The sequence below is a fragment of the Hippopotamus amphibius genome, chromosome 2 (assembly GCF_030028045.1).
Source record: "Hippopotamus amphibius kiboko isolate mHipAmp2 chromosome 2, mHipAmp2.hap2, whole genome shotgun sequence".
Classification (NCBI taxonomy): Eukaryota; Metazoa; Chordata; class Mammalia; order Artiodactyla; family Hippopotamidae; genus Hippopotamus; species Hippopotamus amphibius.
Genome location: NC_080187.1, coordinates 60,386,859 through 60,414,286, shown reverse-complemented (window position 1 = coordinate 60,414,286; position 27,428 = coordinate 60,386,859). Strand labels below are relative to the sequence as shown.

At 36.5% G+C, this 27,428-nt stretch overlaps 1 protein-coding gene and 1 pseudogene across 4 annotated transcripts in view; both read left to right on the top strand.

The window, feature by feature from the left end:
* Nucleotides 1-27,428, top strand: part of PPP3CC (protein phosphatase 3 catalytic subunit gamma) — a 99,795-nt gene that overhangs the window by 61,268 nt on the left and 11,099 nt on the right. For all 4 annotated transcript variants that reach the window (XM_057719985.1, XM_057719986.1, XM_057719984.1 and 1 more), the window contains exons 5-10: nt 4,792-4,937; nt 6,368-6,507; nt 11,781-11,858; nt 11,945-12,039; nt 15,756-15,881; nt 16,616-16,687. In XM_057719985.1, the coding sequence (XP_057575968.1) occupies nt 4,792-4,937; nt 6,368-6,507; nt 11,781-11,858; nt 11,945-12,039; nt 15,756-15,881; nt 16,616-16,687 (657 nt within the window). The remainder of the gene's footprint in view (nt 1-4,791; nt 4,938-6,367; nt 6,508-11,780; nt 11,859-11,944; nt 12,040-15,755; nt 15,882-16,615; nt 16,688-27,428) is intronic.
* On the top strand, nt 20,962-25,834 carry LOC130844021 (pterin-4-alpha-carbinolamine dehydratase 2-like; annotated as a pseudogene).

The following is a 27,428-nucleotide window of genomic DNA, read 5'->3' as shown; positions in this document are numbered from 1 at the left end:
TTTAGTTTTTTTGTTTGTTTGTTTGTTTGTTTTATTAGTATAATTGGTTCAGACTGTTTTTAGAAGATAGAATGATAGGTTTGGGAAACATTTTGAGTGTGTCATTTTGCACAGAATTTCTTTTCTCAGGTTTTTATTTGCTTTTCACATGCTTTAATTTAGTTAAACCATGTTTCTTTCTTTTTCTCTTATCTACCAAGATACTCCTATTTCCTTCTAATGCTGCATCTGAAATGTAAATAAATCTTGGAATAAGCCCACGAATTCAAGTACAGTGTCAAATTTTGTTCCTATATAGGGGAAGAGCATGTGTGCCGCTTTGCATAAGAGATTTTACTGATAAGCTGATCTTTCTTAAAGGGCCACCGTGGCATTTAGAATCAGCACCTTATAATTACTGCTAAGTGATGCTTAGTTCCAAATTGTGCAGCTGCAATCTTGTTAATATAGCTAAGAGGGGCAGGTGGAGGCTTTTCTTTTCGTATATGAAGTTTTAAAGTGCTTTATATTGCAGAGATTTTTTTTATTTCTTTCAAATCCAGAGATAATTTGAGTAGCAAAGTACAATAGTTAATTTTTGACATATCATTTATCTTTGCAAAAACATTTCTTTACTGTTATATACTTGGAAAGCAAGAAACCTAGTGCTTTGATGATTACATCTCATAGCTCTGAGTCCAGATTTCTAAAGTAAGTTAATTTCTTATTTCCGAGGGCCCATTTTTTGATGTGTAAACAGCTTATTGAAATTACAGGAGGTCCCAGAAACTCCTGTAATTTTGCTAATGAAAACAGTATTGTTATGACAGGTTGTTTTTTTTTAAATAAACAAATATTGTTTGCCGTTGTTCATTCTTATAGTAGCATTATTTATAGTAGCAAGAGATTGGTGTGGTTAGATGGTGATATATCCGTAAAGTGAAATATTATATAGATATTAAAAAAATTACAAAGTTCTTCATATAATGATGCGGCATGATCTCAAAAATACGTTATTAAGTCCAAAAAGTGGGAATTCCCTGGCGGTCCAGGGTTAGAACTCTGTGCTCTCACTGCCAAGGGCCTGGATTCAATCCCGATTGGGAAACTAAGATCCCCAGTGCCGTGCAGTGTGGCAAAAAAAAAAAAAAAAGTCCAAAAAGCAAGTGAAAACAGTGTACATATGCTACATTAATGTAAAAGACAAAAGGATGTTGTGAAAACAGAATAAATATACATATCTGCCTGTGTAATGCATAGAATATCTTTATAATGACACCCAGGAAACTAGTTGCCTGCAAAGAGGGGGAGGAGGCACTAATTTTAAACCTTTTTTTTTTCATCTATTACTCAAAAAAAAAAAAAAAAGGAAAGCAAATAAAAATTAAAACAAATACATAATCACTGTTTAGACCAGGTCATGGTTTCTTTTTTTTTTTAATATAAATTTATTTATTTATTGGCTGCATTGGGTCTTTGTCACTGAGCACAGGCTTTCTCTAGTCATGGCCAGCGGGGGATACTCTTCGTTGCGGTGCGAGGGCTCCTCATTGCGGTGGCTTCTCTTATTGCAGAGCACTGGCTCTAGGTATGCGGGCTTCAGTAGTTGCAGCACATGGGCTCAGTAGTTGTGGCTCATGGACTCTAGAGCACAGGCTCAGTAGTTGTGGCACACGGGCTTAGTTGCTCCACGGCATGTGGAATCTTCCCAGACCAGGGATGGAACCCAAGTCCCCTGCATTGGCAGGTGGATTCTTAACTGCTGCACCACCAGGGAAGTCCCAGGTCATGGTTTCTTGCAAATAATGCTGACTCTCAAAATTACCTTCAAAGAATATTGTTAAGAGTTTTGTTTTGTATGTTATATTATTGATGCTAGTTAGAACTTGTATCAGTGTCATCTTGTGACTGAGGTGCTTGTTTCCTTCGTTATGGGATATATCTTACAATTTATCATGAAAATAAAACACTTGAGTCAGCTAATTTTACCTTTGGTAATTATATATTTGGCTTTTTAGATTCTTCTACTGAATATTTAATTTAAAAGTAATGATTGGGAGTAGTACTGCATCGTGTTAAGAGCACGAACAGATTCAATTCTAGTTCTGCCACTTACTAGTTGCAGCTTTGGACAAGTGAGCCCAGTTTCCTCAGCTTTTTAATGAAGGCAATGATAGTACCTATTTCATAGGGCTTCTATGAAGATAAAATGAGATAATTTTATTGGTTAAGACTTACATAGTACCAACTTTGTGCCACACATTATTCAGAGCATTTTATGTATGTGAATTCATTTATTCCTCACAGCAGCTTTGTAATGTAGGTGGGTATTAGTATTGAGCCTATATTATAGATGAGGAAATAAGGGCACAGAGAGTTAAGTGATCTGTCCAAGTACTATTGCTAGTAAGTGGCAGAGCTGAGGTTCGAATCTAGTCAGGTTCCAGACTCCATTCCACTGTGTTGAACACTTAACTCACTGATGGCACAGGTACATTGTAAGCCTTCAATAAATTTCAATAATAAAGGTAATATAATAAATATTATATTATTTACAAATATACAAAGATTATATATCCATCATAGAAAATACAGCTAAACTGTCATTTTCAATCTAACCTCTCAGAAAATAAAAATGTTGGCATTTATATACATAATCATAAATTTTAAGAAAATAAAAATGGTAATGTTCTGCAACCCATTTTGGTTGTGTATTAATAAACATGAACTTCTTTTTGCTTAATTTGATTTGTGACTTCCTGTTTTAATTTACAAAATGGGTTAAGACACTGTATTACTTTTACGTCTTTTCCCAGACTTGGCATTCTTTTGGAAGTAGGCTGAGAAATTCTTTTAAGTCATTCTTAGGGTTAAAAGGCATTTTATTGATGTAAGATGGTGTTTGAGGCATAAATTAATAAGTAATTAAAATCCCTGCCTGTATGCAACCTTAGGACTCTCACGAAGGAACTCCTTATTGATGTTGGCAACAGGGGGATCTCTGGCTCCATGGATTTACAGGAGAAAAAGTCAATCACTGGCAACAAATGAAAGGGTTTTTTTTCTTTGATTTTTCTTCCTTCAACACACTTTATGGCCAATGCTGGGTCTACTTTTGAAATAGCCAAACATGTAGTGTTCAGAAACAAAGCAGAATACAGTATAAGGATGTAATTGCAAGGAGATACAAAGATGCAGAAGACATGGCTCTTGTTAACTTGGATGTCATTTAGAGTTAGCATATATTGTGAAATAGATGAGCTTAACAGCCTTAGTGGTAATACAGAAAGCTCTAAAGGTTTCTAAAGGGACCCACAGGCTCCTTTAATGCCTTCAGATCCTGATCAGTGTTGGCAATAAAGAGACAGTCTTCACCTTCAGGGATGGAAAGCCTTAAGTGTGGTCCACTGGTTACACCTTCCCTTTAGGGATCTCTCTTCAGTCATTCCTGCACCCATGTACTGCACTCTGGCCCAAATCTGGGCCCATCACCCTTCATTTTATTCCCCAAAGCCTTGCCAAGACCAGGCTCTGATACTTGAACCTGTCTTTTCTAAAAGCTTGGCGATTGCAAGAAGGAAGTAAACACATAAATAATTACCAACTAGATAATCTGACTCACTTGCTTTAGTGTTGTTCTCTGGGTCCTGTAGGCTTTGTCTTGTCTTCACAGAATCTTGGACAAGAAGAAGGAGCTCACAGTCATATAGGGCTGCCTGCCTGTATGACTTCTGGCCATCTCTACCAACATGCCCCTCCTAGCATGGCTTGACTTTTGAACTCAACACCAAAGAAAAAGAAAATATTCCCTTTCTCTTTAAAGTCGTTTTCCAGTTTCCCAACTATTATTTCATGACCCGTTCTTTCTAGATAATTGTGGAAACCATCCCCCTCTCTGCCCACCAGAGTATTTTTTTGTTCTGTAGCCCCAGTGTAACAACCACATCAAAATACAGTTCAATGAGATGAACATTTTTACATAAAATAGAATCAGGACATAACTTGCTTAAAGACCTTAAAAATCATGAGCAAAATCATATTATTGACACTTTATTGATGACTCCTAAAACCAGTTTGTATTTATATATCTTTAACACCACCAGGAAGTCTTTTTAGACCCAACAGAATATTCGGACTCACGAGAGGACCATGGGGCATACTTGGCATCCATCCTGGAAGAGGACAGTCCTGGAAGAGGACAGTCCAGGAAGGGCAGCACCAGGCATCCCTTTTCATGGAGCAGTCCTTATAGGAGTGCATACCGCCGTCTGGAGGTTTTCCACCTTTTGCCTCCCTTTACCCCACCTTCTAGTCACAGCTCAGGTGCAAGGAAACAATATCCACATTGGGCAGATTAGGGAGCCACCCTGGCTCAGAAACCTCATGCATCACGAGTGCCAGTATCTCTTGTAAAAACTTTATTGGCATAGCTTCCAGGGTCCCACCAGGGACATACCTTATGAGTCACCGCACTCAGAGGAACCCAAAGCTATAGCTTCCACCAAGTAATTGTGTAATTTTTACCATAAGCAACGTTGCCTAACAACACAGCTGATTACATTCACTTTATCAGGTTTCCAGGACAACAGAGCTAGAACGTTAATCCAAGGTCACACTTGTCTTTAGAAAAAGAGGGAGATTTTGTTTGCCCTTTATCCACAACTCTTCAGAAATATCTTTACAAAGATGATTGTGTTTTCAAATTTGTCTGCAATAACTGGCTTTGGAGTAGCCTCATAATCATCTGGCCTGTATCCTTTTTCATGTATGATAAATTTTAACTCTCTTCCTTTGTTTTTCCTTTTTTGACAGGTCGAATCAAATATTCTGAACAGGTGTATGATGCATGTATGGAAACATTTGACTGTCTTCCTCTTGCTGCCCTATTAAACCAGCAGTTTCTGTGTGTACATGGAGGAATGTCACCTGAAATTACTTGTTTAGATGACATTCGGAAAGTAAGTAATCTTTCATTAGTCTTACGGAGTAAATACGCTTTTGATTTTGTTGTTTATTGCAGTCAACTGATGTGTCTTTTTTGCTGAGAATTTTTAAATGAAGTTAATTAAAAGTAAGAAAATGGAAACTGCCTGTGATCTTGCTATTGGGCAATAACTACTATTAACATTTTCCTATATATCTTCCAGAAAATGTCTAATTTTTAAAGAAGTCTGTGCTTTTACCAACTAAAAACATAACATTTTTTGAGTATAGCCCTGAAACTTTAAATTATGTAGCAATAAGGAAGGAAGAAAACCAGGGTTCTAATCCCTGTTCTGCCATTAATTGTGTAACCTTTACCAAATCACTTAACCTCTTAGATTTTCTTCTCTGTATGAGGACATTGAAATGGATGGTCTGAGGACTCTTCCAGCTTTGAAATCCATTGACTTTGACATTTCAGATGATAGTTTAATTGCTACACTTGCCTTAGTTGGTAATTATTATGTTCAAGATTCTGTATCTTCATGATAGAAAAAAGGTTATCAGTCTTTTTTCACTTATATTGTTCTACATTCTTCTCTTCTCTACCTTTGTATTCTCTTATCTCTCTTATATAGGTACTGAAAGTAAAGAGTTTTCTGTTTATAAAACTGTTTTCTCTGAATTAAAGTTCCTATCCTCAGGGTCAGAGGGTATGTCTGTATGCACAGACTTTTCTGCTGCCTTATCGTTACTAAATAAACAGCGTTTCTCTTTTACGTAGTAAATCTTGAATTTTACAATTTTGAATCAATTGTGTTAATAAATACAATTCACTTAGTAGACGTCCTCTTCTTGGCATTCAGCTATCCTAGTTACTTGTTTTCTCTTGGTTTTCATGGGTGTTAACCAAAGTAGCAGTGACTAAAGGCTTGAGTTAATAACATGTTGAAATGCCTCCACTGCATGTAATGGAAAGGATGAAAGCCTTTAGCAAAATAAAACTAGCATTCTTTAAAATAAAGAAATCTCCATTGGAATGAGATAAACAATGAATAGAATCATTGCAAAATCCTTCCTGCTCTCATGGTAACACTGGCTCACCTAGGCAATTGAAATAAACTTTACAGGGTCTTTCTAATAAATAGTATATTTCTATAGTGATTACTTTCACGTTCGAATTAAATGAGCACCACTTTTAAGATTATGATGTAAGGAGGTCCTTTTCTACTATTAGGGTAGAAAACCAAAAACTAATAAAAATTATGTATCTACATTTATTAAATGTTCATTTCCTTCCTAAAGGAAAATTCTTTAGGGGCTTACTGCCCACTCTCCTAATACATTCTTATGGGTGGAAGGCTGTTTTTTTTTTTTTGGAAGGCTGTTTTTTGACCCATACCAGTTTCCAAAAGCTTTTTTGCTTTCATGATTTTTCTTCTTTTGGCTTTTGCGTGTCTTCTAGTTAGACAGGTTTAAAGAACCTCCAGCCTTCGGGCCAGTGTGTGACCTGCTTTGGTCTGATCCCTCAGAGGATTATGGCAGTGAAAAGACCTTGGAACACTACACCCACAACACGGTCAGAGGGTGCTCTTATTTTTACAGGTAAGCTAATCCTCAGAAAATTAGAAAAGGAAATTGCAATATATTTTATGAAATTATATTTAACTACATATTTTCTACCTTGAAATTTTGCAGTTCAGGGACTTCTATTGAATTTTTTGATTAACAGAAGGTGGAAAACTCTTGTTTGTTTGTTAGTTTTATATTTTATTAGGTATTATGCCATAATAAGTGTAATATACCGAACATGATTGAAAAGAACATCTTGCAGTGCTTGAATGTTGTTGTCTGACTCTAAATGATCTAGAGTATTTGTTCCCAAACATCATCTATTGACTTTTTTAAGAATAAAGATTTCTTGGCTCTTCCCTCAGAGAATCTGATTCAGTAAGCCTGAGACAAGGGAATCCTGTTATTTTTTAAAAAGCTCTCCAGCTTTTGGAACCACTGGTATTGGCAAAGATATAAAAAGAACAGGACATTGTGAACTAAGCCCAGGACGTTTCCTGGAAGTTGGTTGTTGTCTTAAATCTCACATGTGAGCTTTCACTGTGCTTTACCACTCCAAACTTAGGGAGATTCGGGGAAGTTTGAAGCCTAAATTTTAAAAAAGTCCTAATATTTTATTCAGATAAACAATACCTGTATTTAGTACCCTGAAAATCCCTGATAATTGCCTAAGATAATGCATTCATTAAATGAGATCCGCGCACGAAGCCTCAGTTTTGCCATAGTTTTAACAATCTTCTAAGTAACCCTTTTTCATTCCATTCTGCCAACTTTAGCAGTGACTAATATGATGAAATCATTTAAACTTTACTTCTCTTTACATTGCTTAAAGTAAAGAACATAATTTTTGTTTTAATTTTTAGGCCAGTGTAAATTGGTACAGTTTCTTAAGCAGTCAACTTAACAACATCTCTCAATTATAAATGGCCTTGGCCTTTGTTCCAAAATTTCTGCTTCTAAAATGTAATCCTGTGGCTATACCATTGATCCTCATTATTCACGAATTCTGATTTGCAAATTTGCCGACTTGCTGGGATTTATTTGTAACCCCGGAATCAACACTCACAGCACTTCCAGTCATTCACAGCCATTCATGTGTACACAGCAGCAGAAAATTTGAGACACCCCACGCACATTCCCGCTGAGGTCAAATGCACAGTTACTCTGCATTCTTGTTTCAGCTCTCATATTGTAAGCAAGTATTCTTTCTTGTGGTCTATTTGGTGCAACATTTCCCACATTTTTTGTTGGTGTTTTGCTGTTTAAAATGTCCCCAAGCATAGTGCTGAAGTGCTGTCTAGTGTTCCTGTGTGCAAGAAGGCTGTGAAATGTTATATAGGCTTCATTCAGGAATGGGTTATGGCATGGTTGGCCATGAGTCCCATGTTAATGAATCAACAATATATATTAAATAAGGTATCTTTACACAGAAACACATATAAAACAAGGTTTTGTGTTGATTAGTTGATGAAAATGTTGTGACCAGAGGCTCACAGAGCCCTCACCGTGTATTTCCCCTAGGAGCAGTGGTTCAGTCTTCATTAATTCAGATTTTGCAGCAACTTTATAGAACATAGTTACTGCAAATAATGGGAATCAACTGTACTTGAAATTGTGTAAAATGCATGTACGAGGTTTTCATCACTGCATTCTTTATGGTAAAGATTTTAAACAACCTAAACATTCAACAGAAAACTAGTTAAATGAATGGTTGTACATCCAGACGATGGAATGTACCAGACAATGCAATGAAGCTGTTTTTTAAAAATGAAAAAAAGAAAACAAACCCCTTATATACTGATTGGAATAATCACTAGTGTAAAGTGAAAAAAAGACATAGTAAAAAGCTATGTGTACCATCTGATAACATTTCTAAAAGGGGGTTGTGTGAGTGTGTGTGCATAGTTGTTTGAAATTGAATAGCGTATCTGAAAGGGCACTCAAAGAAGCCAAGGACGTTGGTTGCTTCCAGGATAGCTGGAAGATAGACGTAGAATGGAAGGAGACATTTCACTGTATAGCTTTTTATATCTTTCAGTTTTATGCCATGTGAATGTGCAACCTATTTTAAACTTAATTTTTTCTAGTAAGAAACATAATAATAAGAAACAAAGATTAAATATAAATAAAATAATTAACACTTAGATAATTCTAGGATAATTTTGTATTCTCCAGTTCTTCTTATCAGGTATTTGCCATTCAGAAAGATACTAGTAGTAAAAGAATATGATAGGAGAGATGCAAGTATCATACCTTTCATTAGAATAAGGTTGGGTACACTTCCTAACACCATACACAAAAATAAACTCCAAATGGATTAAAGACCTACATGTAAGGCCAGACACTATAAAACTCCTAGAGGAAAACATAGGCAGAACACTCTATGACATACATCAAAGCAACATCCTTTTTGACCCACCTCCTAGAATCAGGGAAATAAAATCAAGAATAAACGAATGGGACCTCATGAAACTCAAAAGCTTTTGCACAGCAAAAGAAACCATAAACAAGACTAGAAGGCAACCCTCAGAATGGGAAAAAATAGTTGCCTATGAAACAACGGACAAAGGATTAACCTCCAAAATATACAAGCAGCTCATGAAGCTTAACACCAAAAAAGCAAATAACCCAATCCACAAATGGGCAGAAGACCTAAATAGACATTTCTCCAAAGAAGACATACAGATGGCCAACAAACACATGAAAAGATGCTCAACATCACTCATCATCAGAGAAATGCAAGTCAAAGCCACAATGAGGTATCACCTCACACCAATCAGAATGGCCATCATCACAAAGTCTGGAAACCACAAATGTTGGAGAGGGTGTGGAGAAAAGGGAACTCTCCTGCACTGTTGGTGGGACTGTAAGTTGGTACAGCCACTATGGAAAACAATTTGGAGGTTCCTTCAAAAACTACAAATAGAACTACCATATGATCCAGTCATCCCACTCCTGGGCATATACCCAAAGAAAACCATAATCCCAAAAGAAACATGTACCATAATGTTTATTGCAGCACTGTTTACAATAGCCAGGACATGGAAGCAACCGAAATGCCCATCAACAAATGAATGGATACAGAAGATGTGGCATATATATACAATGGAATATTACTCAGCTATAAAAAGGGACGAGATGGAGCTATATGTAATGAGGTGGATAGAACTACAATCTGTCATACATAGTGAAGTAAGTCAGAAAGAGAAGGACAAATATTGTATGCTAACTCACATATACGGAATCTAAAAATGGTACTGATGAACTCAGTGACAAGAATAAGGATGCAGATACAGAGAATGGACTGGAGAACTCGAGGTATGGGAGGGGGCGGGGGGTGAAGGGGAAGCTGAGACGAAGCGAGAGAGTAGCACAGACATATATATACTACCAACTGTAAAATAGTCAGTGGGAAGTTGTTGTATAACAAAGGGAGTCCAACTCGAGGATGGAAGATGCCTTAGAGGACTGGGGCAGGGAGGGTGGGGGGGGACTCGAGGGGGGGGGAGTCAAGGAAGGGAGGGAATACGGGGATATGTGTATAAAAACAGATGATTGAACCTGATGTACCCCCCCAAAAAAAAAATTAAATTAAAAAAAAAAAAAAAGAATAAATGAATGGGACCTCATGAAACTTAAAAGCTTTTGCACAGCAAAAGAAACCATAAACAAGACTAGAAGGCAACCCTCAGAATGGGAAAAAATAGTTGCCTATGAAACAACGGACAAAGGATTAACCTCCAAAATATACAAGCAGCTCATGAAGCTTAATACCAAAAAAGCAAATAACCCAATCCACAAATGGGCAGAAGACCTAAATAGACATTTCTCCAAAGAAGACATACAGATGGCCAACAAACACATGAAAAGATGCTCAACATCACTAATCATCAGAGAAATGCAAGTCAAAGCCACAATGAGGTATCACCTCACACCGGTCAGAATGGCCATCATCACAAAGTCTGGAAACCACAAATGTTGGAGAGGGTGTGGAGAAAAGGGAACTCTCCTGCACTGTTGGTGGGACTGTAAGTTGGTACAGCCACTATGGAAAACAATTTGGAGGTTCCTTCAAAAACTACATATAGAACTACCATATGATCCAGTAATCCCACTCCTGGGCATATACCCAAAGAAAACCATAATCCCAAAAGAAACTTGTACCATAATGTTTATTGCAGCACTATTTACAATAGCCAGGACATGGAAGCAACCTAAATGCCCATCAACAAACGAATGGATACAGAAGATGTGGCATATATATACAATGGAATATTACTCAGCTATAAAAAGGGATGAGATGGGGCTATATGTAATGAGGTGGATAGAACTACAATCTGTCATACATAGTGAAGTAAGTCAGAAAGAGAAGGACAAATATTGTATGCTAACTCACATATACGGAATCTAAAAATGGTACTGATGAACTCAGTGACAAGAACAAGGATGCAGATACAGAGAATGGACTGGAGAACTCGAGGTATGGGAGGGGGCGGGGGGTGAAGGGGAAACTGAGACGAAGCGAGAGAGTAGCACAGACATATATATACTACCAACTGTAAAATAGTCAGTGGGAAGTTGTTGTATAACAAAGGGAGTCCAACTCGAGGATGGAAGATGCCTTAGAGGACTGGGATGGGGAGGGTGGGGGGGACTCGAGGGGGGGGAGTCAAGGAAGGGAGGGAATACGGGGATATGTGTATAAAAACAGATGATTGAACCTGGTGTACCCCCCCCAAAAAAATAAATAAAAATAAATTAATTAATTAATTAATTAATTTTAAAAAAAAAGAATAAGGTTGGGTATAATATTTGTATTTGCTCCTGAAATATTCCTGCATAATGTCATTTTGGTGTTGATATTATTGATACCTGTGAAGCTATAAGTAGGTTCTTTAACTTTTCTAACAATTTGACAATTTGAAAATTGTGTTGAGTTTTTAGCACCTACCACCCACCCACAAACACACACACACGCTGCTATGGTACTTTTTTTATATCAAGATACCAAGAAAAGTTTTGGCGTTGTATTATTATTGTTATGGGTTAAGAAAAAAAAGTAGATGGGAGAGCTCTGCTTCTGTCCTAGGGTTGTCTGTCATCTGCATCCTTGATCTGGAATGAGGTGTATCAGTGACATGGAAAAACAAGAGTGATGATTGCTAAGCTATTAATAAAAGTTCAGTGGTAATGAAAACCTATAATTTTGAAACAAATTCAACTCATTTCATCTTGACTTTTCCCCTTCCTCCTATTAAAAAACAAGTGTTTTAATTCTGGATTTATTTTCTAATTTTCTGTTTCAGTTACCCTGCAGTTTGTGAATTTTTGCAGAACAATAATTTGTTATCAATAATCAGAGCCCATGAAGCCCAAGATGCTGGGTAAGTTATACTAAAACTATACCAGACAACACTGCAGAGTTTTTGCCTTTAATATCAAGACAGACAGGCTGTCATTTCTCTTCCAGGTATCGAATGTACAGGAAGAGCCAAACGACGGGCTTTCCATCACTCATTACAATTTTCTCTGCCCCCAACTACCTAGATGTCTATAACAATAAAGGTAAAGGAGACCAGCGATATTTGAATCTGAATTTGTGAGTAAATGTGAGCTCTAGTGTAATCACGTGTATATGCATAGATATTTTTTAATATGTATAAATGTTAAATAAGAAAAAAAAAGAAATCTTAATTGAAACAAAGGCCAAGAAACTTAGAATTTAGCCTGCTGCTTGGTTTTTATCGCCTAAGGATTATTGGGCCTTTTGTGAGTGTAAATTATGATTACAATAGGTCTGATTTGTACTATTGAATCAAAATATAAGAATAGATTACTTCAGAAAAAAAAAGATTACTTCAGGTTCAAGTTAGAACAGTCAGCATAAATTATTGGTTTTTGTGAATTTATTTTATTTATAACAGTACCTCAATAAAATGTCATCATTTGGTGTTTCATTGTCTGTTATTAAGCTATTTTTGGTCTTGAGAAATGATACAAGTAGAATGAATACTCTACAAAAAGTCAGAAAAATTTTCATTTTAGTCCAAGCCCTGCCAGAAATTAATAGTGTGACTTTAGGTCAGTCACATAGTATTTCTTAACCTCAGTTTCCCATATAAAAAAGAGAATTGAATATACACATGACTTTTGATCCAGAAATTCTACTTCTAAGGCTTCATTTTAGTCTACTTTAGTCATTTTTTAAAAATTTAACCTTTATGAATCCTAGTTCATAAATTTTGTATCAAGGCAGTGGTCTACCCCAAAACCTCCTCTGTAACATGCCTCTATAACTATTTAGTTGTTTATACGGTATGACTATAAAATAATAGAACTTTTAAACAAACATGCCAGAATAAATATATCCAAGTGAGTATTGTCCCTTCAAAGTAGTTACCTTGGGAGGTTATACCCTTATTCCAACAATGCTGCCATTGTTCAAAACATTTTTGGAACTCCTCTTTTGGCATTGCCTTCAGAGTCTGCGACACATTCTTTTGATTATCCTCAGTGATGGGAAATCTTCGTCCTTTGAGGGTGGATTTGATTTTTGGAACAGCCAAAAGTCATTCGGAATCAAGACTGATGAATGAGGTGAGTGATCAAGCTAGATGATACCATTTGGGGTCAGGAACAAGGTATGATTATAAGGTAATGAGACTGGTTTTCCTTGTGTTGCTTATAAAATGGCTCTGAGGGCAATTCCAAAAGAGGAGTTCCAAAAACATTTTGAGTAACGGCAGCATTTTTGGATTAAATATATGATAAGGCAGCAAGGTACATTGATAAGAGCACTGAGTTAGGAGTCAGAAATCCTAGTCTAGTCCTGCTTCACTTTTAAATTCACAGTTAACAAGATACATAACTTCTCTGAGCCTCAGTTTATCTTTGAAATAACTGTCATATAAGCTTGTTGAAGATAAGTTGGAATACTCAAAATGAATGCTAAACGAATTGGTCAAACTATAAATTGCTATACTACTATAACATTCTACTGTTATTATGCATGGTGTGATTACATTAAAGGGCCACACTCATCTGATATATAAGGTCTGGTGTGTTTGTCATTGGGGTTTCTTAAGTCTCATTACTTTATAGTCATGTCTTGTATATGCAGTTGGGGAGAGAAGTTTAAAAGAGGTCCACAGTATACTTGCTATTTCCTCTGTTTCAAAGTAAACCGTGAAATGGCACATCTCAGTCTGATTTGGATCAGTTATCTCTGGAGGTCCTTAGTGACTTGCTGTCCATTTTAAGAAGGCATTTCTTTGACTTAAATTCTCTCCCAGTCTTATATTTTCTTTTTGCTTCTCGTCATTCTTTTCTGAGTCTTAGCTATCCTATAATACTCTGCTTCTCCCTAACTCCATTCTTTCTTATTTCCTTTTTCCTAATATTTCCAGTGTATTAGAGACTTAGTTTTTGTTCTCGATTCCTCCCTTATGAATGGTATGTGCCACTTTTGTTGTCAAATTTCCTCAAGGACAGTTAGTGTCCCTAGTCCTCTTATCTGTGATGAAGACGTTCACTTCTTACTCCCTTTATTAACCTTACTATCAAAAGTGTGTAATGAAAGAATTCCCTGGTGATCCAGTGGTTAAGACTCAGCGTTTTCACTGCTAAGGGCCCAAGTTCAGTTCCTGGTCAGAGAACCAAGATCCTGCAAGCCATGCAACTAGAAAAAAAAGGAGGGGTCTATTGATGGCCCAGTGGATTTATGAGTGTGCTAAGCTGAAACGTGTCATCTAAATCAGCAATCACTTTACTAGCTTACTAACTACCAGTTCATTCTTTGCCATACTCTAATCTGGTCTTGTTCTTCATTAATTGTTTAGTAAACTTTGAAAGTCACAGTTGATTCCGAGTTTTTTTGGTGGCTTTGACATAATTGGTAACATACCTTATCTTGAAACAATTTTATTTTCCTTGGTTGTTTCTTAAACTTTTGGGCAGGGGGAGGGAAGAAAATGTGGCAATTAAAATAATCTCTGGTGGTGCTCAATTATTCCCCGCACGAGTACCTCTTTTCTTACAAAAGGCAACTCTAGCCCCTTTTCTTCTCTTTCTTTTACTGTTGCTTTTCTTTCTTGCCTATTCTTTAGAATTATTGGTACCAACAGGCAGTTCTTAGTTCTACTGGTTATGTGAAAGACCTTTGAGTCATGATTTTTAAAGATCTCTATTCCTGTTTTTGTGTCCACCTCCCACCTCTTTTTTTGTGTAGATTGAGGGAATTGTTGAATAGTTATATATTCATCTAACCTAAGTAAAGTACATACACATGAAGATAACAGGACATGTACATTGTAACCAGTATTAGAAGCTTCTTACAAGTTGAAAATCCTATTTTTGTATATTTTCTTTATAATCTATGGTGTATATTTTAAACATTCAGTGACTTAAATTTTGAGAATACTAGGCTATCCTACAATAAGCAAAGAGACAGGAATCAGGAGATGACCTATATCTGTCATTTCTAGAGAACTATTATACCCTATTCTATTTATGATCATAGTAAGAATAATTAAGAGAATAATAATGCAAACCGCATTGCATTACTGGTGATGAAAACTAAGGGATTGGATTTTTAAATTTTTTTAATAGAAAGAAATTCCATTTGGTACCAAAGTTTGTGTGCAGTATATGTATATGAACTGGTTAATATTAAACATTTATAGAGTGTGAGCAATATACTGACTGTATAGGAAAGATGGGCAAGATTTTATTCACATATTGTATGCAGAGATGATTTAATCTACTTTGAACCTTGTTAAACTGCTCCAAGTTTACCATCTATCTGTATCCCCCACTATGAATTAATAACTGCTATGTTATAAACTCCTAGAGAGTTTATAAAATCTTTGGCTCTGGCTAATGACTAGGAAAACAGTCTGTGTTCATTTAATGAGAAATGTTTGCCCTCAAAGGAAAGTTGTAATTGTAACCACTTGGCCTATAAAGGGAAATTATGATGAAATTTTTCTCATGTGGAATCTGAGATTTCTATAGCTAGTTACTATGCAAGACCCTTTGAAGTTTCAGAGCTTAGTTTCTTTTGTACTTTTATTATATGAGCTTTTCAGGTAACTTTGTTCCTTGGGATAATTCTTAAGAGAATGAATTATGTATAACATACTTTAAGATTTTCCATGTGTCTTGAATTTATAAATGGAAAGTAAGTTCCTGAATTCTGTGTAGTAGGTACACAGCTGTACAAAGCATACCAGTTGCCATGTCATATTCCTCTGTGCCAGATTTTCCTCCTTTTTCCTTTTTAGCTGCTGTGTTAAAATATGAAAACAATGTCATGAATATCAGGCAGTTTAACTGTTCTCCACACCCGTACTGGCTCCCAAACTTTATGGATGTTTTCACATGGTCTTTGCCTTTTGTTGGAGAAAAAGGTAAGAGAACTAAAGCATCTGGACCATCAGCTGTCCTGAGTAGTGACTGAGCACCCTTATATTTGCATGAGTCCCCTGATGGTTCAGAAATGTTTTTCTAAAGTTATCAGAAATGTTTTCTTATTTTCATTGTTCTCTACAAAGATTTTTAAGTGGCACTTAATTGGCTTTTGAATTATAGTTCTAGTTGATTATGCTTTTCTTATTCTAATTATCAATTTAAAATAGCTGTCCTCCTATGGTCAAGATGTTAAAATAACATAAGTAACAATAAAATAACCATTCCTTCAGTGATTTCTTCAGCAGTGAAGAGATTTACATAGGAATTATTGTCCTTAGAATTTTATTTGTGCACCTATACAAATAAGCTATGCAAATATATAAGCCTGTTTTACATAGGCCTGGTACCTTAACTTCTTTGTAAAATGGGAGGAAATCTTTTCATGTGCACATCAATGAAAAAAAGGCTCTGGCAGCAGTCTAATGAAATCAAGTCATTAAGCAATAGACTCTTCAAAGACTCCATACTTTTAAGTGGAGCAAGTAATCTCCCCCAAATCTATGTAAACTTGAAGGTCTGCATTTAATGCTGCTTCTTATAACTACTAGCAAAATGACAAATCATTTTTACCTGTGGTTATTTAACATGTATGTTTATTTATATATCCACATCATTTGAGAGAAAGTACCTTATTAATTATATACATTTGGGGTTATTTTGTCTTACCATCTAGTCACAGAGATGCTGGTTAACATTCTCAACATATGCTCTGATGATGAATTGATTTCCGATGATGAAATCGAAGGTAAACTTGCCTTTTCCTCATTTGAACTAGAAACAAAGAAGTTTTGGTTTTGCTTTTAGTTTGTTTTGAATAATTTTCTTAAAAAAGAATTATGTTTGTTATAGAAAAATAAAATTTGAAAAATACAGGAAACCATAAATGTGGGGGAAAAAAGTCGCTCATAATCCTACCATCTCATAGATGTCCATTGTTCACATCTTGATATAAATGCTGTATTAGTGTCTTTTTTTCCTCTTTTTCCTTTTTAACAAAAATGAAGTCATGTGATAGTATCACAAACATTTACTGGGTTTTTTTTAATAGATAAATAAATTTATTAAAAAAAAAAGTCTAACTTACTCTATTAGAACTGCAGCAGGGCTTCCTAGGTGGCGCAGTGGTTAAGAATCCGCCTGCCAATGCAGAGGACACCGGTTCGATCCCTGCTCCAGGAAGATCCCACATGCTGTGGAGCAACTAAGCTCATGCGCTGCCCCCCCAAAAAAAAACAGAAAACGAACTGCAGCAAAGTCTGAGCCCTCCCCAAGCCCTCTAGGCTCTGACTTCCTGCTGACCCACAGCTGCTGCAGCTTTTTTTTTTTTGAAGTAAAGAAAAGGGTGAAAAAATCTTTATTTATAGGACACTGCAAGATATAAAATTCCAGGGCTTCCCTGGTGGCACAGTGGTTAAGAATCTGCCTGCCAATACAGGGGACACGGGTTCAAACCCTGGCCCGGGAAGATCCCACATGCCGCAGAGCAGCTAAGCCCGTGTGCCACAACTACTGAACCTGTGCTCTAGAGTCCGTGAGCCACAGCTGTTGAGCCCACGTGCTGCAGCTACTGAAGCCCACACGCCTAGAGCCCATGCTCCACAACAGGAGAAGCCACCGCAATGAGAAGCCCGCACACTGCAACAAAGAGTAGGCCCTGTTCGCCGCAACTAGAGAAAGCCCGCACGCAGCAACGAAGACCCAGTGCAGCCAATAAACAAATTAAAAAAAAAAAAAAAGATATAAAATTCCACATAGAAATTACTGGGTTTTTATAGACTAATTTTTAATGGTTACATAGTTGTCCGTGTTGATCATTTCTTTGTTTTAACCAGTCCCCTGCTGTTGGATATTGGATTTTTTTCCAGATTTTCTTTTCAAACCCCACAGTTTTGAAAATTCTGTAGATAAATCTTTACATATTCTGTTCAACAGCCAGTATTTATTATATGCCTTATATGTGCCAAGAACTGTATAGATCTTAAGCTCTCAATAAGCTTGTATTCTAGTGGTAGGGAAAACAAACAATAAATATAAGTCAAATGTTGGTATATGGTAGGAGAGAAAGGAAAGCAGTATTAGGAAATGAAAATGAACACTTTCGTGATTATTTCTATAGGAAAATTTCTAGAAATTGAAAATCTGTGTCAATCAGAACTTACAATTTTAAATTAGATACAGATAACCTAGAAAAGCGGTAACAGTTTACATTCTTTGTATGTAATACATAGTTCACAGTGCTCTTTCCAATACTATTTATTATAATTTTTATAGTCTGGTGTTTTTTTAATTTAAATTTTTATTTTTATGATGACTAATGAACTTTTCTCTTGTATTTATTGACCATCTTTATTTCTTTTTTGTGAGTTGTCAATTCATACATTTTGCCTACTTTTCTACTGTTATGTGCATGTTTGTTTGTTTTTCTTCTTATTGGCCTGTACGTGATCTTTATATAGTTACATTTTGTTGTATATGGATCCAAGTATTTTTTTTCCTAATATGTTCTGAGGTTTGATTTTAAAGATAGTTCCTAACTTATCTGAGAATGCAGAAGATTCTGGAAAGATGGTGGCACCTTAGCACAGACCTCTGACTGTCTCGTTCTCTCCAAGCTTATGCTAAGGTGATTCACTCCACTGTTAGGAGGAACTGTCTACATAGTGGAGAAAGCCTGGCTTACTTTGAGTATATAGACGAGAGTCCTACACATGCTTATGCTTCAGACTCGACATTGAAGAGCAGACGGAGCATAGCTTGTGTTTACCTTTATGAATGGGATAAGAGATCACTGCAGGGAACCAGTTCTTGAGAAAACAGTGCAGCCAAGTGAAAATTAAAACAAAGGATTTAAGTTAGGAAAGGATGAAATATGTAAGAAGTAGATCTAGTAAATTTTATATTTAAATCTAAGTGGAAATGGAAGTTATTGTGAACTCTATTGTATGTATTAACTATTGTATGTATCCTTGATTATCATAAGGATATGCTTACTAAATTATGCCAGAAGTTGTATATGGGAGTATTTATTGAAGTATCATCTGTAGTAGCAAAAGAGTTAAACAATCTAAATATCCCTCAGTGGAGAGCTGGGTAAACAGTTATGATATATCCATATGATAGATTCTCCAAGTGGAGTATGATTTCCCTTCTGTAAGCCTCCTTCTCCCTTTCTCTCTCTCTCTCCTCTCTCTTTTTTTTTCTTTTTCTTTTTCTTTTTTTTTTTAAATAAGGGAACGGGCAGAGCCAGATCATGGACATGCCACCTGTACCATCACACAGAGCCCCTCACTTAGGAGGGCCCTGTGCTTGGCTTAATGCTCTGCTGTCACTGTCTTCAAATTCTGAACCTTTTTTAAAAATTAATATATTTGTTAACTAATTAATTTATTTTGGCTGCACTGGGTCTTCATTGCAGCGTTAGTTGCAGTATGTGGGATCTTAGTTCCCTGACCAGGGGTTGAACCTGGGCTCCCTGCATTGGGAGCATGGAGTCTTAACCACTGGACCACCAGGGAAGTCCCTCCCCTCCTCTTCTAGGTAGTTCCTATTTAGCTTATTGTCACTTTGTCATGGAAGATATTTCTGATCTCCCTGACTAGATCTAATACCCTTGTCATGCTCTCATATCAATGGTGCTAACTTCTTAGCATTTGATAGAGTTGCAATTTTACATTTATTTACACTGTTACAAGGTTAATATATTAATGTATTTATATTGTTACAGGTCACTGAACAGTAAGCTCCCTAAGTGTTGGGACAGAATTGGTTTTTGCTTACCATTATCACCTTAAAGCCAAGTGTAGTGCAGTGAGCACAGTAGGTAAATATTTATTGAGGGACTTCCTTGGTGGTCCAGTGGCTAAGACTCCACACTCCCAATGCAGGGGATCTGGGTTAGATCCCTGGTCAGGGAACTAGATCCCACATGCTACAACTAAGAGTTCACATGCTGCAACTAAAAGATCCTAAGTGCCGCAACCAAGACCCCTGCACAGCCAAATAAATAAATAAACATTTTAAAAAACAAAAAATATTTGTTGAATTAGATTGAATGGTATGAAGTACAACCATTAAAAAAATAAAAGAATGAAGAAGAGCTATTGGTGCTGAAATGAAAAATGTGCTAGATGTTTAGTACAAAAGTAAATGGGTAGAATCCTCTCATTCCCATTTTTTACAAGGTATGTGAGTATAAGCTGATACAGGCTTTAAAAATTTTTTTTTCTGAAAGGAAATGAAGAATAACCTTTAGGTTAAGCTGGTGAATTGAACACACTTCTAATTCCATTCCTTCCTGAAACTATGCTAAAACTACAATCCAGTGTTGGTTTTATCTAAGTGATAAAAACTAAGGATTTTCGCTTTAGCAATGCGAGACAGATAGTTTAAATCAATTCTAACTCTTAAGACAACTAGAAAAGCTAGACAAAATATTTTAAAAATTTGCTTCAAAGGCATTCAGAAAGCTAAGAAAGTAAAAAGAATTACCAAGTAGAGATCTGGAAAAAAGGCATAAATCCAGAGAGGTAAGACATTTGGTTATATTTGGGAGTAATTTTCTCCTAAAGATATTCCTGAATTTCAAAAGAGGGGGCTAAGGGCTTCCTAGGTGGTGCAGTGGTTGAGAATCCACCTGCCTATGCAGGGGATGCGGGTTCGATCCCTGTTCCAGGAGGATCCCACGTGCCGCGGAGCAGCTAAGCCCGTGTGCCACAACTATGAGCCTGCGCTTTAGAGCCCGTGAGCCATAGCTCTTGAGCCCATGTGCTGCAACTGCTGAAGCCCACGTGTCTAGAGCCCGTGCTCTGCAACAAGGGAAGCCACAGCAATGAGAAGCCTGCACACCACAGCGAAGAGTAGCCCCTACTCACTGCAACCAGAAGGCCCACACACAGCAAAAAAGACCCAACACAGCCAATAAAATAAATAAATAAATAAATAAATAAATAAATAAATAAATAAATAAAATTAAAAAACAAAACAAAACAAAAAAACAAAAGAAGAGGCTAAGAGGTTGACCAGCCCTCTTGATAGAAGCCAAAAAAGTTGGGGTTCATTACTTGCCAAAGATGAATTGAGTGCTGGTAAGCTTCCGCTCATTGGTTTGGGACCCCCAAAGGTTGCATCTATGTAAGAGTAAGGGTGAACTGGAAATACAGTGCCCTGGAAGGGGACTAGTATCTTCAAATCATTTAACTCTCTGAAATTTAAATAAGGTAGTCCCTATAGCAGAAACTGGCACAACAGTGTAAAGCAATTATACTCCAATAAAGAGCTTAAATAAATAGATAAATAAATAAGGTAGTCCAAGCATCTGGCAAATACAAACCTCTTTAGACTAAGATGGCTTTATTTAGAACCTTAAACTACTGCAAACGGTCTTTCAGATATAATACATGGCTCACAACCAAAAATAATTAGGCATATGAGGAGACATAACAACATGAATGAGAATGAACAGAAAGAGCAAAAACTAAAAACAGACCCCCAGGTTCTCCAGACATTGGCTTTACCTGACTAAACTTTAAAATAACTATGCTAAAAAATAAAACAGTGCTAACTGTGTTCAAGAACATAAAAGACTAGATTAAAAATTTTGGCAGAGAACTGTGAATTGTAAAAAGGGATGCAGCAAAGTTGATAAAACACCAAAAGAAAATTCTAGGAATGAAAAATAAAAAAACTCAACAGGTGAATTGACAGCAGATTCAATAAAGCTAAATAGAGAATAAATGGACTAGAATATAGGTCAGAAGAGACAACCTAGAATAAATCACAAAGAGAAAAAGTAAAATACCCCCAAAAGTATGGGAGACATGGAGGATACAGTGAATAGGTATCATCTGTGTGTTTGGAATCCTAGAGAAGAAAGAGAGAATGGGGTGGAACCACTGTTTGAAGAGATAATGGATATAAGTTTTCTAAAACTGGTAAGGTAAGCCACAGATTGAAGAAGTCCCCAAAACCAAAGCAGAATGAATACAAAGAAAACAATATCTAAACACATCATAGTAAAAGTGCTTTAGATGAAAGACAAAGAAAAAAAATCTTAAAGCAGCCAGGAAAAAAAAAATCAGTTACTTTCAAAAGAGAACAATTAAACTGACAGTAGATTTTTAATGGAAACAATGAAAGCAGGAAACCATGGAAAAACGTATTCAGAGCACTGAAAGATAATAATTGGTACACCTAGAATTCTATACTTAGCAGAAATACACTTCAAAAATGAAGAAGAAATAAGCATTTTTCAGGTATTCCTCCTTTTATGTACTAAGAGAATTACCAGGAAACCCACACTAAATGAAATTCTGAAGAATATTTTTCAAACAGATGGAAAATACCAGATGGAAGCTTGGAGAGTCAGGAAGAAATAAATAGTACAAATAGTAGAAACTATGTGGGTGAATCAAATGAATGTAAACCTTATTAAACAATAATAATAATGTTTTGTTGGACTTAAAAGACAAAATTAAAATATTTGACAATACTAGTTGGTAGTGGGATAGAGTGAAAGTGTGTGAGAACTCTGTCATCTGGGGAGAGGGGGAAAGTACTTGTTAACGTTATACTTTGGTCGGAGATGCATGGTGTAAGAGTAATTTTCAAGAAAGTAGGGAGTTGTTTTTTTTTAAAGTATGTAACCTTTATAGAAAAAATGGCATGATAAAAAAATTAACCAGAAGGCAAGAAAGGAGGGAAAGTACCTGTAACAGTAGGACAAATAGAATAAATTATGATGATAAATGTATTAGCAACTTCATTAAATGTAAATGAATAAAAGAGATTGTCAGGTAAGATTTTTTAAAAAACACTTTATGACGTTTCATAAGAGACAAATCTAAAGCAGAAAGGTACAGAATATTTGAAAGTAAAAGAAGAATAAATATACAGTCCAAGTACTATCCAAAGAAAAGCTGGTGTAGATAGAGTAATATTACATGAAATAAACTCTAAAACAAAAATAAAATGGGGAATTCCCTGGCAGTCCAGTGGTTAGGACTTCATGCTTTCCCTGCTGAGAATGTGGTGGGTTCAATCCCTGGTTGGGGAACTAAGATCCCACAAGCGGCCAAAGAAATTTTTAAATAAAGTAAGAGAATTTCATTTTAAAAAATAATAAGATGAACAATTTTAAGTTTGTGTGCAATTAATAAAATGGTTTCATAATGTATAAAGCAAAAATTAACAGAAGTACAATGAGAAATAGAAATACCCACAATGGCAGTGGGAGAATCTAACAAATATCTTCCAGTAATTGATGGAATAAGCAGACAAACTTAAGAAGGTTGTAGAAAATAAGAACAATGCAATTAATAAACTGGACTTACTGGACATATAAAGAACAAGCATCTAACAAATGCCACCTATACCTTCTTTTCAAACACACATGAACATTTACAAAAATTGACCATGTACTGGGTTAAGAGCAAGTGTCATGTGTCAAAGCATTGAAATCATGATGAGTATATTGTCTGACTATTTGCAGTTAAGATATAATTCGATAACAGAAAGATAACTAGAACACCCCCATATTTTAGGAGATTTAAAAATATACTGGGAATTCCCTCATGGTCCAGTGGTTAGGACTCTGTGCTTCCGCTGCAGGGGGCACGGGTTTGATCCCTGGTCCTGACTGGGGAACTAAGATCCTGCATGCTGCTTGGAGCAGCCAAAAATAAAAATTAAATAAAAAATACAAATTAAAATATACTTAATAATCCATGGGTGATATAATAAATCACAATGAAAATATGAAAATATTTTGAACTGAATGAAAATAAAAAGCAGTACCTATCAAAACTTGAGGGCAGACAGGATCTGCGGCTGGAACCAGAACCTCAGCAGATGTTCATTGGTTGACAGCAGAGGAGAGGAACTGAGTTATACTTGACCTTAAAGCAGCAGGATTGTCAGAGTTAAGTGAGAGAGATGCCATCTACAAGGAGTTCTCTTTCAGAAATTGTAATCAGGCATCTGGCTTTATGTCTCAAGTTACCCTGCAAGCAGAGAAGATGAATCATCACCCAGAATGGTTCAGTGTGTATATACAACAAGGTCCATATGCCTCTCACCTCACATGTCTGTGGTGGACTGACCAAAAGGGATATGAAACTGGCCAAGTTTGTTGAAAAAGCAACTGTTTCTGTGTGATTTCTTCCAAAATGCACGTAAAATTTTATATACATCTTAGCTGCAATGTATTTTGAAGGCAATTTACATGAACAAATTAAGTTATAAATTTAGTTCACCTTTATACCACATTTTGTAAAATCAGTGCTTAAATACAAAATGATTTAAATTAAAAGAAAAAAAAAAACAACAAAACTTGAAGGATGCATTTAAAGCCATGCTTAGAGGAACATTTATAGCTTTAAATGCATATATTGGAAAAGAAGAAAGGTGAAAAATCAACATCTATCTCAGGAAGTTAAGAAAAAAAATGGGTAACACATTAAGCCTAAAGAAAGTAGATGGAATAGAATAAAATAAAAAGTTGAGTGTAAAAAAACAGAAAATAAAATGTAATATAAAGAATTCCCTGGTTGTCTAGGGGTTAGGATTCAATACAAAGTCAAATATTAACACACAATTTGACCCTAAAATTTATATGGAAACACTCAGGATAGTTTCTAAAATTCATATGGAAATAGCTGAAGTCTTGGACTTACCTGGTGGTGCGGTGGTTAAGAATTTGCCTGCCAAAGTAGGGGGAAGAGAGGATGCTAGATGGTCTCTGAGTGTGCTTCCAGTCCTGATAATCAGGGATTTAGCTGAAGTGGAGGAATTCCAAGCATCAGCGGGATAGAGGGAAGGGACTTTATAACTCTAGGGCAGCAGGGCTTTTGCCAGGAAGCAGCGCTGCTCTGTCGACCGGGGCAGCTGCATGGCCTGACAGAGCATCACAGCAGAGGAGGGGCAGCAGCCTAGGTGAGAAGAGGTGCCCAAGACAGGAGATGGGACGACAAAGGAAGAGACTGACCGGAGAAGGCAGTGAGGCTGAGAGGGGAGAAAACCGAGAGGGAGGATGGGGAGCACAGAAGTCAGACAGGTGCCGAGGGGGTGGGAGGGGCCGTGCTGAACCAGGTCCTCAACTGCACACTTGGGGCAGGAACCACCAAGGGTGGCGTGACATCGCTAGGCCACCAAGAGCCAGATGTGTGGAGGTGGAGCCAGTCCAAAGCCACTTTCTGTTTCCCATAAAGAAAAAAAATTGGAACCGCTGACTGAGGGAGGGTTGGGACCTTCTGATGTTTATTCTGAACTCTTCTGGAATGAAATTATAAATCACAGTGACATCAACTAGGTAAAAGCAATATGCATAGAGAAAAGCCTGGAAGGACCTCTTGTCAGGGAAGCAGGGAACACGTCGGGAAACAGGTGCACGAGAGTTCGATTATATACATAACAGCTTATTCCTCAAGCTGGAGGGTTGGGTACGTGGGTGTCAATAATACTGCTCTTATACTTTTTCATATGTAAATTATTTCATTCTTTAAAACTCCCTGTAAGAAAATTTGGCAAAATCTTAACAGTGGTTCTTTGGTAGGATGGACTTATGATGATTATTATTATCTTCTTTTTGCTTTTGGTATTTTCCAAGTGTTCTACATTGAGCAGATGTAGAAAAAATAACTAAACCTTTTAAAATAGATATACTCCTGAAAAAAAAAAAGAATCTGCCTGCCAATGCAGGAGACACGGGTGTGAGCCCTGGTCCAGGAAGATCCCACATGCCTGGGAGCATGTGCCACAACTACTGAAGTCCGTGAGTCTAGAGCCGGTGCTCCGCAGCAAGAGAAGCCACCACAATGAGAAACCTGCGCGCCACAGGGAAGAGTAGCCGCCACTTGCCACAACTAGAGGAAGCCCGTGAGCAGCAACGAAGACCCAATGCGGCCACAAATAAATAAATAAATAAATAAATAAATTATTTTTTTAAAAAACAAAAAACCAAATAGCTAAAGTCTTGAAGAAGAATAAGGTGAGAGAACTTGTTCTATAGGATATCAAGATATACTATAAAGCTAAAGTAACTAGAATTATTAGTGCAAGGACAGACAAGCAATGAAACAACAGAGAATCCAGAAATAGATTCCACATATATATAGACACTTGATTTACACTAGAGGTAGCACTGCAAAGTAATAGGAAAATGACGATATTGGTATGGTTTGGGGATATCTAGTTGAGGAAAAATTAACCTGACCCCTATCATATTCCAAACACAAAAATAAATTCCAGATGGATTAATACCTTCAAGTACGATAGACAAAACAATAAAGCTTCTAGTATTTATAATATAGAATGTGTTCATGACTTTGAGGTAGAGGAACGTTTCTTAAACAGGGCACAAAAGCACTAACAATAAAGGAAGCTATTGAACTACATTAAAAATTGGAACTTGTATTTATCAAAGACTATTTAAAGAGTGTGAATGGACTTCCCTGGCGGTTCAGTGGTTAAGACTCCTCACTTCCACTGCGGGGGGCATGGGTTTGATCCCTAAGATCCCGCATGCAATGCAGCAGAAAAAAGTGAATAAATAAAATTAAATTTAAAAATTGTAAAAAAATTTTAAAAGAGTGTGAAAAGACAAGCTACAGAATGGGAGAGGATATTTGCTACACAACCAGCAAATGGCTCGTGCCAAATATATAAAGAACTATAGATCAACGAGATGAGACTTGAATGAGCACGTCACAGAAGAGGATATCCAAATGGCCAGTAAAAATATGAAAAGTTATTCAACCACATTAGTCATCATGAAAATTCAAATTAAAACCACAATGGATGAAGCGATGCATGAAAGAAAAAATAAATAAAATAATGCCCAAAAAACCCCAAACTCCACAATGGATGATTCTACACACCTACCAAACTGGCTAAAATTGAAGATGAATAACACCAAGTATTAGCCAGAATGTGTAGCAGCAGGAATGCTCATCTATTGAACTATAAATTGCTACATCCACTTTAGTAGATAATGCCAAACTGTTATCCAAAGTTGACCGTATACATACCCTATAACGGAGCATTCTAATTCTAGGAATGTACTTAACAGAAATATGTGCAGCAAAGAGAAATGCACCAGAATATTCATAGCAGCCGAATTCAAAACAGCCAAAAACTGGAATCAGCCCAAATGACTGCTGAGAGTAGAAAGGATAAATAAGGTGTGGCATATTCATGCAGTGGAATTGTATACAATAATGACAGGGAACTACAGGACCAGGAAAAAAGATGAATCTTACAAACATGATGTTGAGCAAAAGAAGCCAGACACAAAAATACGTTATGTGATTGTTCCAATTACATAAAGTTTAAAAAAAATTAAAACTAGTACTTGTGGATATGCACTTAAATGATAAAACTATAAAGAAGAGTGAGAAAGTGATTTCAATAGAAGTCAAGAGAATGATTTTCTTTGGGAAGGGAGAGACTCTAATTATTAGAAGGGCCCCAAGGTGGGGAATCGGGGGTGCTGG